At 40.3% G+C, this 12934-nt stretch overlaps 1 protein-coding gene across 1 annotated transcript in view; it reads left to right on the forward strand.

Moving 5' to 3' along the window:
• Ep300 (E1A binding protein p300) overlaps nt 1-12934 on the forward strand; it is a 67772-nt gene that overhangs the window by 13368 nt on the left and 41470 nt on the right. The window contains exons 2-4 of the mRNA XM_027404073.2: nt 2901-3538; nt 9783-9959; nt 12454-12715. Of these exons, the coding sequence (XP_027259874.1) occupies nt 2901-3538; nt 9783-9959; nt 12454-12715 (1077 nt within the window). The remainder of the gene's footprint in view (nt 1-2900; nt 3539-9782; nt 9960-12453; nt 12716-12934) is intronic.

Below are 12934 nucleotides of genomic sequence, written 5' to 3' on the forward strand. Positions count from 1 at the left end.
ACAAAGAGAAAGAAGCCACATACTTATACTTAAGTCAAGTGGATCATTAAAGTGACTGTCTTTCAGAAATGAACTAATTTTGTTTTGTATGTTTGTGTGTGTGGTGTTCATATTAGCATCCATGTGGTTATATACACAAATGTGTGTGTGGAGATCTGGGGTCCATCTGGATCTCACTCTGCATTTTTATTTTGAGGCAGGGTCTTTAAATCTGACTGAGAACCAAATCTGATCTGTTTGGCAGCTTTGTTTTGGTATTCTCTGTCTCTGCTTCCTTCCCACTGGAATTACAGGTTCTGGGGATCCAAACTCCACATTTCAATCTTAATACCCATTTAGCCATTTCTCACCCTGGACTAAGTTTTGATTGTGTAGGTTCAAATATCTTTATTTATTAAATACCTGTTAATGCGGCTGGAGAAATGGCTCAGAGGTTAAGAGAACTAGCTACTCTTCCAGAGGTCCTGAGTTCAATTCCCAGCAACCACATGGTGGCTCACAACCATCTGTAATGCCACCTGGTGCCCTCTTCTGGCCTGGGCAGAACACGGCACACGTAATTAATTAATTAATTAATTAATTAAAAATAAATAAATACCTGTTAATGTATTTTGTTTTAAAAGATTTTTTTTTTTTTTTTTTTTGGTTTTTCGAGACAGGGTTTCTCTGTGGCTTTGGAGGCTGTCCTGGAACTAGCTCTTGTAGACCAGGCTGGTCTCGAACTCACAGAGATCCACCTGCCTCTGCCTCCCAATTGCTGGGACTAAAGGCGTGCACCACCAATGCCCAGCAAAAGATTATTTTTTTATTATGTGTTTGTGTGAATGGTATGGTATCCTTGTGAGAGTGTAAATACCTCAGGAGGCCATTTGTGAGCTGCCCAATGTGGGTACTGGTATCAGAATTCTGTTTCTTAACTACTGAGTCATCTTTCTAGCCTACAGTAATGTGCTTTATTTTGAGATAGGATCTCACATAGAACAGGCTGCCCTTGAACCCCCAATTTTCCTGTATATCTTTAAAGTTCTGGTGTGCACTAGATTACAAATGTGCACCACCATACCCAGTTCCCATTATTTTTTTTTTCCACATGAAAACTATCTGGAAACTTTTAAAGGAAAGAAAACTCAAACACTTCAGTCTTACAACAGGTCATTAAAATTCACAGGTCAACAAAGAACAACTTGGCCTTTCCAGGTTGCAGTTGGTGATGTATGGAAACTGGTTTTTGAGAGTGTCTCATGTAGTCTAGGATCACTTTGAACTCTTATCTGGCCTCACTTCCCAAGTCTGGAATTACAGGAGTGTGCTGTAACAATGGGCTAAAATCATACTGTGGTGTGTGTATGTGTGCATTTGAAGTTTTGCTTTTGCAAACTTTAAACTGGTAATTAAGTTTTGCAATCAAATGCAGAGAGAAGTAACTGCTGAATATTTTAAAACCACAAGGCATTCTTCCCCTTAATACAACAAAGGATTTGCTGGTGTGAAATGTTAAAAGTTCCAATATTGAAGAGCCCAAATCTTATATCTCCTTGGCTGAGCTAGAAATTGGCTGTTTGTATGTTAAAGGTACCCAGAGGCATTGTTCTATTCTCCTTTCTGGCTAGATTTTGGTTAAGGCGAACTGTTGTGAAGGAACAAGTCATATGTAAGCAAATTCACTCCACTGTTGAAGAATATGCTTGTGATATGAGAAGCAATAAACAGTAGTAGATAGCCTGTGGCTGTGGCTCACATTTAATTGATTCTATTTAACTGCATCCAGACTTCTATTGGTTGTCTATATATTAAGAGTATTTAGTTTGCATTTAACTTTCCTTCTAAGGAACACTGTAATTGCCCAGTATAAATTTGAAAGTTTCAGGTTTTTGTTTTGAGACAAGGTTTCACTCTGTATCCAGGCAGGCCTGAAATTCACTATGTCCCCAAGCAAATTCTTCCTTCCTTAGTCTCTTGAGTGCTAGGATTATAGACATGAGCCACCATACTGAATTTAGTTTTTAGGTTTGGGGTTTTTTTTGGGGGGGGAGGTGCTGGAAAGAGGGCTTAGTAGTTAAGAGTACCTCCTTCCTGCCCTTCCACAGGACTAAGTTCAATTCCCAGAACCCAAGTTAGGCAGCTTACAATCACTTGTAATTCTATCTCCAGGGACTCTGATGTTCTCTTCTTATCTCTGAGGGCACACACATGAAGTAAAAATTAGAAAACAAATTTTTTTACAAAACATTTTTAGTAATTTGTGTGTTTGTCCATGTCTGTGGGTCACAAGTGTGGGTGTGAAAAAGGTCAGAGGATAGCTTACAGGACTCTGTTCTCTTATTTATGTGTGTTCTGAGGCATGAACTCAGGCTGCCAGGCTTGACTATAAGTGCCATTCTCCAATGAGCTGTCCATCCCATCTAGCACACTTTTTAATGGTTATTAATACTAACTTTTTGGCAACTCTTTTAGTACGTATTATACCAACATTAAGCCCTCTTTTCTATTGATCTTATTTTAGGCACAGTTCTTACATTTTTTTACCTGTTTGTCTAACCAAAATTAGCACTTTAAAAAAATACATACTATATATATGAAAAACTGAAATACAAACATAGTTTTCTATGGAGAGTGTAGATATGATTAATTTATGCTTACTAAGAATCAAACTGTCTCATGTGCTTCTGATTTGGGTTGTGTCAAACTTTTTTTTGTTTGTTTTTTGTTTTGGTTTTCCAAGACAGGGTTTCTTTGGCTTTGGAGGCTGTTCTGGAACTAGCTCTTGTAGATCAGGCTGTGCTTGAACTCACAGAGATCCACCTGTCTCTGCCTCCCAGTTCTGGGATTAAAGGTGTGCACCACCAACGCCTGGCTGGGTTGTGTCAAACTTAACCTTTATCTTTTCTATTTGCTTTTAGATTTTGGTTCGCTGTTTGACCTGGAACATGACTTACCAGATGAATTAATCAACTCTACAGAATTGGGACTAACCAATGGTGGCGATATTAGTCAGCTTCAGACAAGTCTTGGCATAGTGCAAGATGCAGCCTCTAAACATAAACAGTTGTCAGAATTGCTACGGTCTGGTAGTTCTCCTAACCTCAATATGGGGGTTGGTGGCCCAAGCCAAGTTATGGCCAGCCAGGCCCAGCAAAACAGCCCCGGATTAGGTTTGATAAATAGCATGGTCAAAAGCCCAATGGCACAGACAGGCTTGACTTCTCCCAACATGGGGATGGGCAGTAGTGGACCAAATCAGGGTCCTACACAGTCCACAACAGGTATGATGAACAGTCCGGTGAGTCAGCCTGCCATGGGAATGAACACAGGGATGAATGCTGGCATGAATCCTGGAATGTTGGCTGCAGGAAATGGACAAGGGATAATGCCCAATCAAGTCATGAATGGTTCAATTGGAGCAGGACGGGGACGGCCAAATATGCAGTACCCCAACCCAGGCATGGGCAATGCTGGCAATTTATTGACTGAGCCACTACAACAGGGCTCTCCTCAGATGGGAGGACAAACAGGATTGAGAGGCCCCCAGCCCCTTAAGGTGAGTTCTGTTTTTCTGTTCAAAGTATCCATTTGGCTATTTTTGTAATAACGGGAAAAGCTTGAATTTATTCATTTATTCTTGTGTTTATGTGCCAAGGATCTAATGTGTTGGTAAAAGTCTTAAGCTCTTTTACTACATTTATAGAAAATACGTTATTTTACACTTGACTGGTATCCTGTACTTTCTTGATTGTTCCAAAATGATCGCCTATAATTCCTAATCTTTCTGGCCTAACTGTTGTAATATTTTTCAACTCATTTTAGAATCCACATTATCTTTGTAGCTTCCTTATAAAATTACAATTTAAAGATAGTAGATATTGAAGCCAGGCGATGGTGGCACACACCTTTAATCTCAGCACTTGGGAGGCAGAGGCAGGCAGATCTCAGTGAGATCTCAGGAGAGCCAGGGCCGCTACATAGAGAAACCCTGTCTTAAAGAAAAAAAAAAAAGATAGTAGATATTAACATTATTTAGGTTAAGAATTTATTTGTTCTTCTTAGAGGCTCACCTGCATGCATGCCATTAGGAAGACTAGTGGATCATAGGCTGTTCTTGTAGAACACCAGAGTTCAGTTCCTAGCACCCATAACAAGTGGCTCACAACTATATGTAACTTCATTTCCAGGGATTCAACTCTCTCTGGTCTCTGCAGGTACATGCACATATATACATTGTGCACAAAACCTCATCAGGCACATAACATATCCATAAATAAAAATCTCCTCAAAAAAAAAAAGTAGAAGATAAGGTCTTGCTATATACTCTAATTGGCTATAACTCACAATATAGACCAGGCAGACCCCTGTGGTTCTCCTTCCTCTGACTCCATGGTCCACCATCTATGGTTTAATTAGCTCCTCTTCCCCCATCTTAAATTTTTTATTTGGCATTTAGGGGGATGGGAAAGATGAGTGAGAGTAAGTATCTTTCACTTTAAACATTATGCATTGTTGATGATATTGAGGATTTAAAAAAAGAAACCTATGAAATTTTAAGTAGCACTCTAAGTTGTTTAATAACCAAATGTTGGGCTTTGTTTGAGTTTTTTAACAGTGTCTTGCTGTGTATCCTTGGCTGGCCTGGAATTCACTGTATAGATCAGGTTGGTCTTGCTCTCAGATCTGCCTGCCTCTGTAATGCTGGGATTAAGAGCATAGGCTACTATACCCAGCTTTTTGTGTCTACTATTTTTGCTTGTGACCCATTGAGTTAGGATTGCATATGCATGAGCATGCTGTTACTGGAGTATGGGCAACAAAGTCCAGTGCGTATCTCTGGAATAAATGAATTCTCCTTCCCTAGCAACTGTTAGCTACTGGTAATGAATTTCTCCCCTATCCATGATGAGATGTTAATGGGCTCCATCTTGTACAGGCTTCCCTCTACCTTGTGGTCCTTTCCACCCTTTCATTTTAAAATGTGGGTGTGCATTGTAACCTACAGCTGGTATATATGGAGATCCCAACAATTGATTTTTTATTCTCTCCTTTTCACCTTTAGTGGATTTTAGTTGAACTCTCTTTTACACACACTCTCTTTTACCCACTGAACCATTTTACTGACTCTTGTGCAGACTGTGTTCAAGTAATCACGTTTGCTGTGAATTCATTATTGTAGCAGTCATATGGTGTCTAGCATTTTACATGGTCCTTCTTCATGTACCTTGAGCCTGGGGGTGATACAATTATTCCATTTGTCACTGAACACTCAGCAGTCACTTAATCTAAAGCACCTTGACCAGTTGTGATTAATGTGATTCTGCATTAACCATTGCTCAGTGCATAAAGAAACTTCTCTAACCAAGGACTAAGGCTAACAGCAGCACTAGTGTGTATAAACGGAAATACTAAGAAGGTACTTTGGCATCATATTCACTTAGTTAGCAAATAGCTATGGACTTCTTCTACAGTATGAGGCATGAATTTCCTCCTCTGAACAGGACTGAAATCCAGTCAGAAACCTGTGGTTTACCCATGTAATAGTAAGGATACTGTTGCACCACTGAGTACATCTTACCTGTGAAGATGTGTGTTTTAGCTTGCAACACCTTGGTAAGACCATTGGTGACTTTCTTCTCTAGGAGCCCCCTGTATTAACCTTCTGGCACTATGAAATCTAGTGTATATCAGTGTTTTAAGGGAGTTTCGTGTATCTGAACACAAGTTATGAGACTTGCATGCCAATCATTTTTATTCACTGAGCTTTTTATTCCTTAAATAAGTATATGTATATGAATATATGTGTACACACACACACACACACACACACACACACACACACACACACACACACACACATAGTTTTGATACAAGATTTCTGTGTATCTCTGGCTTATGCTATAGACCAGGCTGGCCTTGAACTCACAGAGATCTGCCTGCCTCTGCCTCCCAAGTTCTGGGATTAAAGACTGGCATCATTACTACCTGGTGAGTTATTGTTGTTTAAGATAGGATCTCAATATGCCAGGCTGGCCTCCAGCTCCTGTGTAATACTGATTTTTCTGCTGCCACTTCCTGAATGGTTTGTGGGGTGCAGAGGGGTTAAACCCAGGGATTTGTGCATGGTAAGCAAGAACTATATTAACTGAGCTATATAACTCCAGCACAAGAGTTCTTGATCTTTAAAGTTTTAGATTAAGAGTGTTTTAGAGTAGAGCTGATGGTTCAACAGTAAGAGCTTGTATTGATCTTACAGGAGACCTTAGCATGGTTTCCAGTACCTATGATGGTCAGGAGGTTCCCAAGCACCTATAAATAGAGCTTCAGGGAATCTGATGGCTCTGGCCTGCTGGAGGACCTGAATATACATGGCATACTCATGTGCCACAAAGTGTGACCATTTTTTGTGTCAGACCTCAAGAGTTACCAAATTCGGTCCCCTTGTCCCAGCCTCCTGAATACTGAGATTACAAGCTTGAGCTTGCCTGGTAGAGTGCTTTTGTTTGTTTGTTTGTTTGTTTGTTTGTTTTCGTGTGCCTGTGTGCTTGATGCCATCAGAAGCATCAAGCACACAGGCAAATGGAACTGGAGTTGTAGAGGGTAGTGAGCTACCGTATAGGTTCTAGAAATGTGGGTTATTTGCAAGAACAAGTGCTCTTTATTGCTTCTACCCTTTCTTGTTTTGTAATGTGTCTGTGAATGCATGTTACTACATTTCTTACTTTCAGCAGCAATTTATGGATTAATAGTTATTTAATATGTGCAAGTCTGTTTTTAGCAAAGGAATAATGATGCTCCAAAGGCTTTTGTGGGGTGGGGGGTGTCTTTTGCTTGTAACTTCCTGGTTATGCCACATAACTTTCCCTGGGGACACAAAACACACACATATACTTAACCAGATTGGGAGTCACAGACCAAAATATAAATACTACCAAAGTCTAATTTTGTGAACCAGTGAGCTTTGTTGTCTTAGTTGTAGGAATATGGGTGAAGGGTTACTTACATGGGAATAGATGGCTAAAAGACTACTGCATCACCAAAGCTCACCCTAGGAAGGGTGACAGACAGTTCACAAAGCTGTGAACCTGGAGTGCACCACACAGCCTGTGGTCAGCTCAACAGGTTGGACAGTGTCCTTTCCAATTGATTCTGCTGGTCTAAACCTTTTCCTGGCAGCTGCTTCTAGGTAGCTTGTCTGGCCTCTTGAGTCTTGTCTGTAGCTTTTACCTTTGAGGAGATGGGGGTGGGGAACACTCAGCATTATTGCTTACTCAGGCAGGTAGGGGCTAGTGAATCTGATCAGTTTTAGGACCTTCCTGAAACTTTTTTGAGTTGATAGCTTAATTGAGGAACTCCCTTTAGGGTGGAATGTTTCAATCTGGGAAATCAACACTGATCATTTCTCTGCCTTTTTTAGGTTAGGTCAATTATCTGTATAAGAGTAGGTAATTGGACAAGATCAAATAACAGTGTACCAGACACACATACAGTCCCATCTTATACTGTTTGTTTGGTGGGGATGAAAGGCTTCAAGAAACAAAAAATATAAGGAGAGGAAGATGAAATTCTGAAGGGAAAAGCTTGATTGTATTGAGATATATGAATAAAGGCATTATAATTACTTACAGACACCAAGGCAGCTTGCAGATTTCTGCATTCTATTTTGTGAACTTTTATAAACATTTTGTTACTTCTTTCATTGTGTCATTCAAAGTTCTATGTTAAATGGCATTCATTCTATGTCTCAATGAATTTCTATTTTAATTAGGGAAGTAATAAATTGTAACTCGGTATAGACATGGACACCATTATAACTATCTTAGAATAAATATTAGTACTTTAAAACTTATATAAGGTAAGGACTTGATAAATGGTTCAGTAGTTAACTGGCTCTCCTTCCAGAGGACCCAGGCACGTTATTTGAAGAACCTATATGGTGACCAACTCTAACTCCAGTTGAAGGAGTCTGATGCCCTCTTCTGGCCTTGAAAGGCAGTGCTTGCAAGTGGTGCACAGACATACATTCAGGCAGAGCACTCAAACATATCAAATAGATGCATGTGGTGGTGGTACATGGTGTTTATGATCCACCTCTTGGGAGGCTGAGGCAGGATGATTACACTTCTAAGGCCAGCCTTGGCTACATAGTGAGAGTGTGTCTCAAAAGAAAAGGTTGTTAAGTGGTGCTAATTAAAGAAGGAAAAATTTAAAAATTGCGTCTTTGATCTTATTTGTTTTGGGGGGTCAGAGGGCAAGGTAATAACAGGCAGTCACATAGGAGTGTTAATTAATGTGCCTGGCATGGAACTGCTAATTCTGCTTCTTCCCCCTAAGGGCTGTAATCATAGTCCTCACAGAACCAAGCCTGATATGAAAATGCATTTGGGGGTTTAGTCTTTGGGAAAAGATTATTTGGTAAAATGCCTGCCACACAAGTCCAGGGACTTACTAGTCCCCAGCACACATGTGAAAAGCTGGCTATGATGGCATGGGCTTTTAATTTCAACAACGAAGAGGTGATGACCAGGTTCCTTGGCCTTAATCAGCGGGATCCAACTTTAGTGAGAGTGTTGCCTGTGAGATGTCTTGGTAGTGTAAAAAACTTTCCAAGCCTGGTGTCCTTTACTCTCCAAGTAATTTTCTAACTTCTGTACATAACCTGTGGTAATTACTTTCATGCAAGTGTGTGTGGATGTGCAAATGTAAATACAAAAATAAATGTGAGGGCTGGAGAGATGGCTCTAAAATCTTAAAAAAAAAAATGTGATTTTAAAAACTGCTTAATAGGGCTGGAGAGATGGTTCAGCGGTTAAGAGCACTGACTGTTCTTCCAGAGGCCCTGAGTTCAATTCCTGGCAACCACATAGTGGCTCACAACTACCTTGAATGAGATCTGGTACCCTCTGCTGGCATGCAGGCAGAAGACTATGTATGCATCAATCAATAAATAAATGAAATCTTTTTTTTTAAAAACTGCTTAACATTCTACAGTTAATTGATGTGTAGTAGTATGGCTTTGAATAAACTGACAGAAGATACCTTTTTTTACAGAGGTAGTTTTATGTAGCCCTGGCTCTGTATAGCTAAGGATGACCTGCTCCTCCATCTTGCTGGTGCTCAGCTTTTTGTCTTTTAAACCTTAATCTGTGAAATGTACTTTGAGATACATACACTTTCTTATTTGGTGTATTTTAGTTTTTAAATTTAGGTTTACCATTGTGTGTATGGTACATACCCACAGCACAGGTGTAGAGGTAAGAGGATAGCCCTGTGGAGTCAATTCTCTCCTTTTGTTTGTTTTTTGAAACAGGATTTCTCTGTGTAGTCCTAGCTATCTTGGAACTAGCTTTGTAGACCAGGCTGGCTTTGAACTCACTGAGATCTGCCTGCCTCTGCCTCCAGAGTGCTGGGATTTCTTTTTTTTTTCTTTTAAGTTTTTAGTTTTTCGGAACAGGGTTTATCTGTTTTGTTTTGGAGCCTATCCTGGAACTAGCTCATGTAGACCAGGCTGGCATATCACAGAGATATGCCTGAAGCTGCCTCCTGAGTGCTGGGATTAAAGGCGTGCGCCACCAACACCCGGCTCAGAGTGTTGGGTTTAAAGGTGCTCTCACCACATCCTGGCTTCAGATTCAAGTTGGTAGACTTGCAGTAAACACCTTTACCTGCTAAGCTATCTTGTTGGGCCCTTCAGCATTTTTTTTCATAATCAAGAGTATTTTGTAATATAGAACATGCTATATGAGAATGGTGATGTCTTAGTAGCAATGAAATGAAATCTTGTTTCTAATTTTACGTAGATGGGAATGATGAGCAATCCCAGTCCTTATGGTTCACCATATACTCAGAATTCTGGACAGCAGATTGGAGCGAGTGGTCTTGGTCTCCAAATTCAGGCCAAGACTGTATTACCAAATAACTTATCTCCATTTGCAATGGACAAAAAGGCAGTTCCTGGTGGGGGAATGCCCAACATGGTGAGTACAAAATTACTTTTAGACTCTTCCTCTTTTTGTTTTCTTTTCTTTTTCTTCTGTTTGTTTTTTTTTGTTTGTTTGTTTGTTTTCTGAGACAGGGTTTCTCTGCATAGCTTTAGAGGTTGTCCTGGAACTAGCTCTTGTAGACCAGACTGGCTTCAAACTCACAGAGATCTGACTGCCTCCCGAGTGCTGGAATTAAAGGCATGCACCACCAATGCCCAGCTTGTTTTCTTTCTTTGTTGATTTTGGAGACAGGGTTTATCTGTGTAGCCCTGGCTGTCCTGGGACTAGCTCTGTAAACCATACTGGTCTTGAACTCAGAGATCTGTCTGCTTCTACCTCCCAAGTTCTAGAATTAAACTTGTGTACCACCTCCACCTGGCTCTTTGTTTTCCACATTTATTTATGTGTGTGTGAGGTTGGGTGTGTGCACACAAGCCATAGTGAACATGTGAACTTTAGAAGTCAGTTTACAGGAGTTGGTTTTCTCCTGAGGTGAATCTTGAACTTTAATCAGGTCATTACCATTACCCACCGAGCCATTTTGTGAGCAGTAGGCTGGCATTTAACACAGTGGTATTATACATACTTGGAGCCCGAGGTGCATGACTGAGTTAGTCATGTGAGGGGGCACCTTGTGCCTTGGAATGGATTCACTTTGCAAAATTTTCATATGGAGTTTTTTTATCCCCTATGCATATGTATTGATCAGTAGGAAGACAATCAGAATAAGAGCAAATGTGTGTTGCAATGAAGTCATTGGGTCTATCAGCAGGCTTTACTGATAACTGAAGGAGGGGAAACTAGAATCTTTCTGTGCTTGGAGAAAGACTCTTATAAATGCTTCTATTCTCAACGACTCCGTATACTGATTTTATTTATATTAGTATAATAATAATTTCTCTCAAAAATTATCTGTTTCTCTCTGTTGGGATGGAACCCAATACATGTTTGGCTACTGTTAGGCTTCATTGATCATCATCTGTAGTAGGCAATTGTCAGCTGTTTAAAAATTTCTAATAAGGCTTTCTGTAAAGTTAGGCCAGCCATATCTATACAGCAAGTTACAGGCCAACCATGGCTAAGGTGACACCTTGTCACTTAGGGGACATGCTAGGTGTGGTGCAGCACACCTTCAATCTCTGGAGGCAGATGGGTGGATCTCTTGTGATTTGGTTCAATTTCTAGTTGTAAATTTAAATGTTGTCCTAAAGTTTTTACATGTTTTTTTAAGTATTTTTTGTTATGTTCATTGCCTGTATTTTTATAAGTTTTAAATATAGCTGGGCATTGGCACACGCCTTTAATCGCAGCACTTGGGAGGCAGAGGCAGGCAGATCTCTGTGAGTTCGAGACCAGCCTGGTCTACAAGAGCTAGTTCCAGGATAGGCTCCAAAGCTACAGAGAAACCCTGTCTTTTAAATATAAGTTTTAAGTATAAAAAGATAAGCATGTCCTAACTTATTGGGAAAAATTTATCAAACCCCCCCCCCTTTTGATTTTTCCAGACAGGGTTTCTCTGTGTAGACCTAGCTGACCTGGAACTAGCTCATACAGGCCAGGCTGGCCTTGAACTCACAGAGATCTGCCTGCCTCTGCCTCCCAAGTGCTGCGATTAAAGGTGTGTGCCAGCACTGCTGGGCAGGAAAAGTTTATTTCTTTTGGAAGTATAAAAACTTTTTTTTCTGGACATAGTGGCACATTCCTTTAATTCCAATACTTTTTAATTTTTTTTAAAGAATTCTTTTTGTTTATGTGTATATATGCATGTGTTCTATATTTTAGCCCAAGTAGACTAAAAGAGGATCGTGGATCTTTTGGAGTTGGAGTTAATGGGTACTTGTGAACTCTGGACATGTGTGCTGTGAACTGAATTCAGGTCTCTGGAAGAGCAAGCTCAGTGCTTTAAAGCATCTCTCAATCCCCTGTGTGTGTTTTGAGACAGGGTCTGGTAACAGGTTGACTTCAAACTTACTGTGTAGCAAAGACTGGCCTTGAATTCTGGATCATACCCTCTGAGCCTCCAGTACTGAGAATGTGGAGTTTGCCTGTTCTTCATTTTGTTTAGTTCTCTGTGTCTTACATATACATACTTTGACTATTTCTGAGAGGTGTTGTATTTTCTTATTGCATTAAGTGTCCTGATCATTTGTTTATTGAATTCTTTCCATCCAAATTAAAAAAAAAAAGTGAAGCCTGGAATATGGTAAATTGCCAAGAAGAGCTTAATTTGAAAATATCTAGTCCTGGGCTGGAGAAATGGCTTAGGGATTAAGAGCACTGCCTATTCTTCCAGAGGTCCTGAGTTCAGTTTCCAGCAACTACATGGTGGCTCCCAACCATCTGTAATGTAGTCTGGTTCCCTCTTCTGCACTGCAGGGATACATGCAGGCAGAACTCTGTATACATAATAAATAAATAAATCTAAAAAAAAAGGAAATATCTAGTCCTTATTAAAAGGCAGCACACAAATCTTTGTCACATCTTTTAGGGCCAGCAGCCTACCCCATCTGTCCAGCAGCCAGGCCTGGTGACTTCAGTCGCCCCTGGGATGGGTTCTGGAGCACACACAGCTGATCCAGAGAAGCGCAAGCTCATCCAGCAGCAGCTTGTTCTCCTTTTACATGCTCACAAGTGCCAGCGCCGGGAGCAGGCTAATGGGGAAGTGAGGCAATGCAATCTTCCCCACTGTCGAACCATGAAAAATGTTCTAAACCACATGACACACTGCCAGTCAGGCAAGTCCTGTCAAGGTAAGTAGCCTTTGGAGTGATTGTTTATTTAGTACTTTGGTTATGGTGATGACATTATTATGGACATGCTCATGTTCTTACATCAAATACATAAATTTGCTTCCACTCCTCTTTATAAACAAAGAAACTTCATACTCCAGGTACATTCCTGACCAATGAAATCACATCTTTTTGGTGTATATTTGCTTGTTTGTGCTGTTCCTGGAGATTGAAACCTAA

The sequence above is a fragment of the Cricetulus griseus genome, chromosome 2 (assembly GCF_003668045.3).
Source record: "Cricetulus griseus strain 17A/GY chromosome 2, alternate assembly CriGri-PICRH-1.0, whole genome shotgun sequence".
Classification (NCBI taxonomy): Eukaryota; Metazoa; Chordata; class Mammalia; order Rodentia; family Cricetidae; genus Cricetulus; species Cricetulus griseus.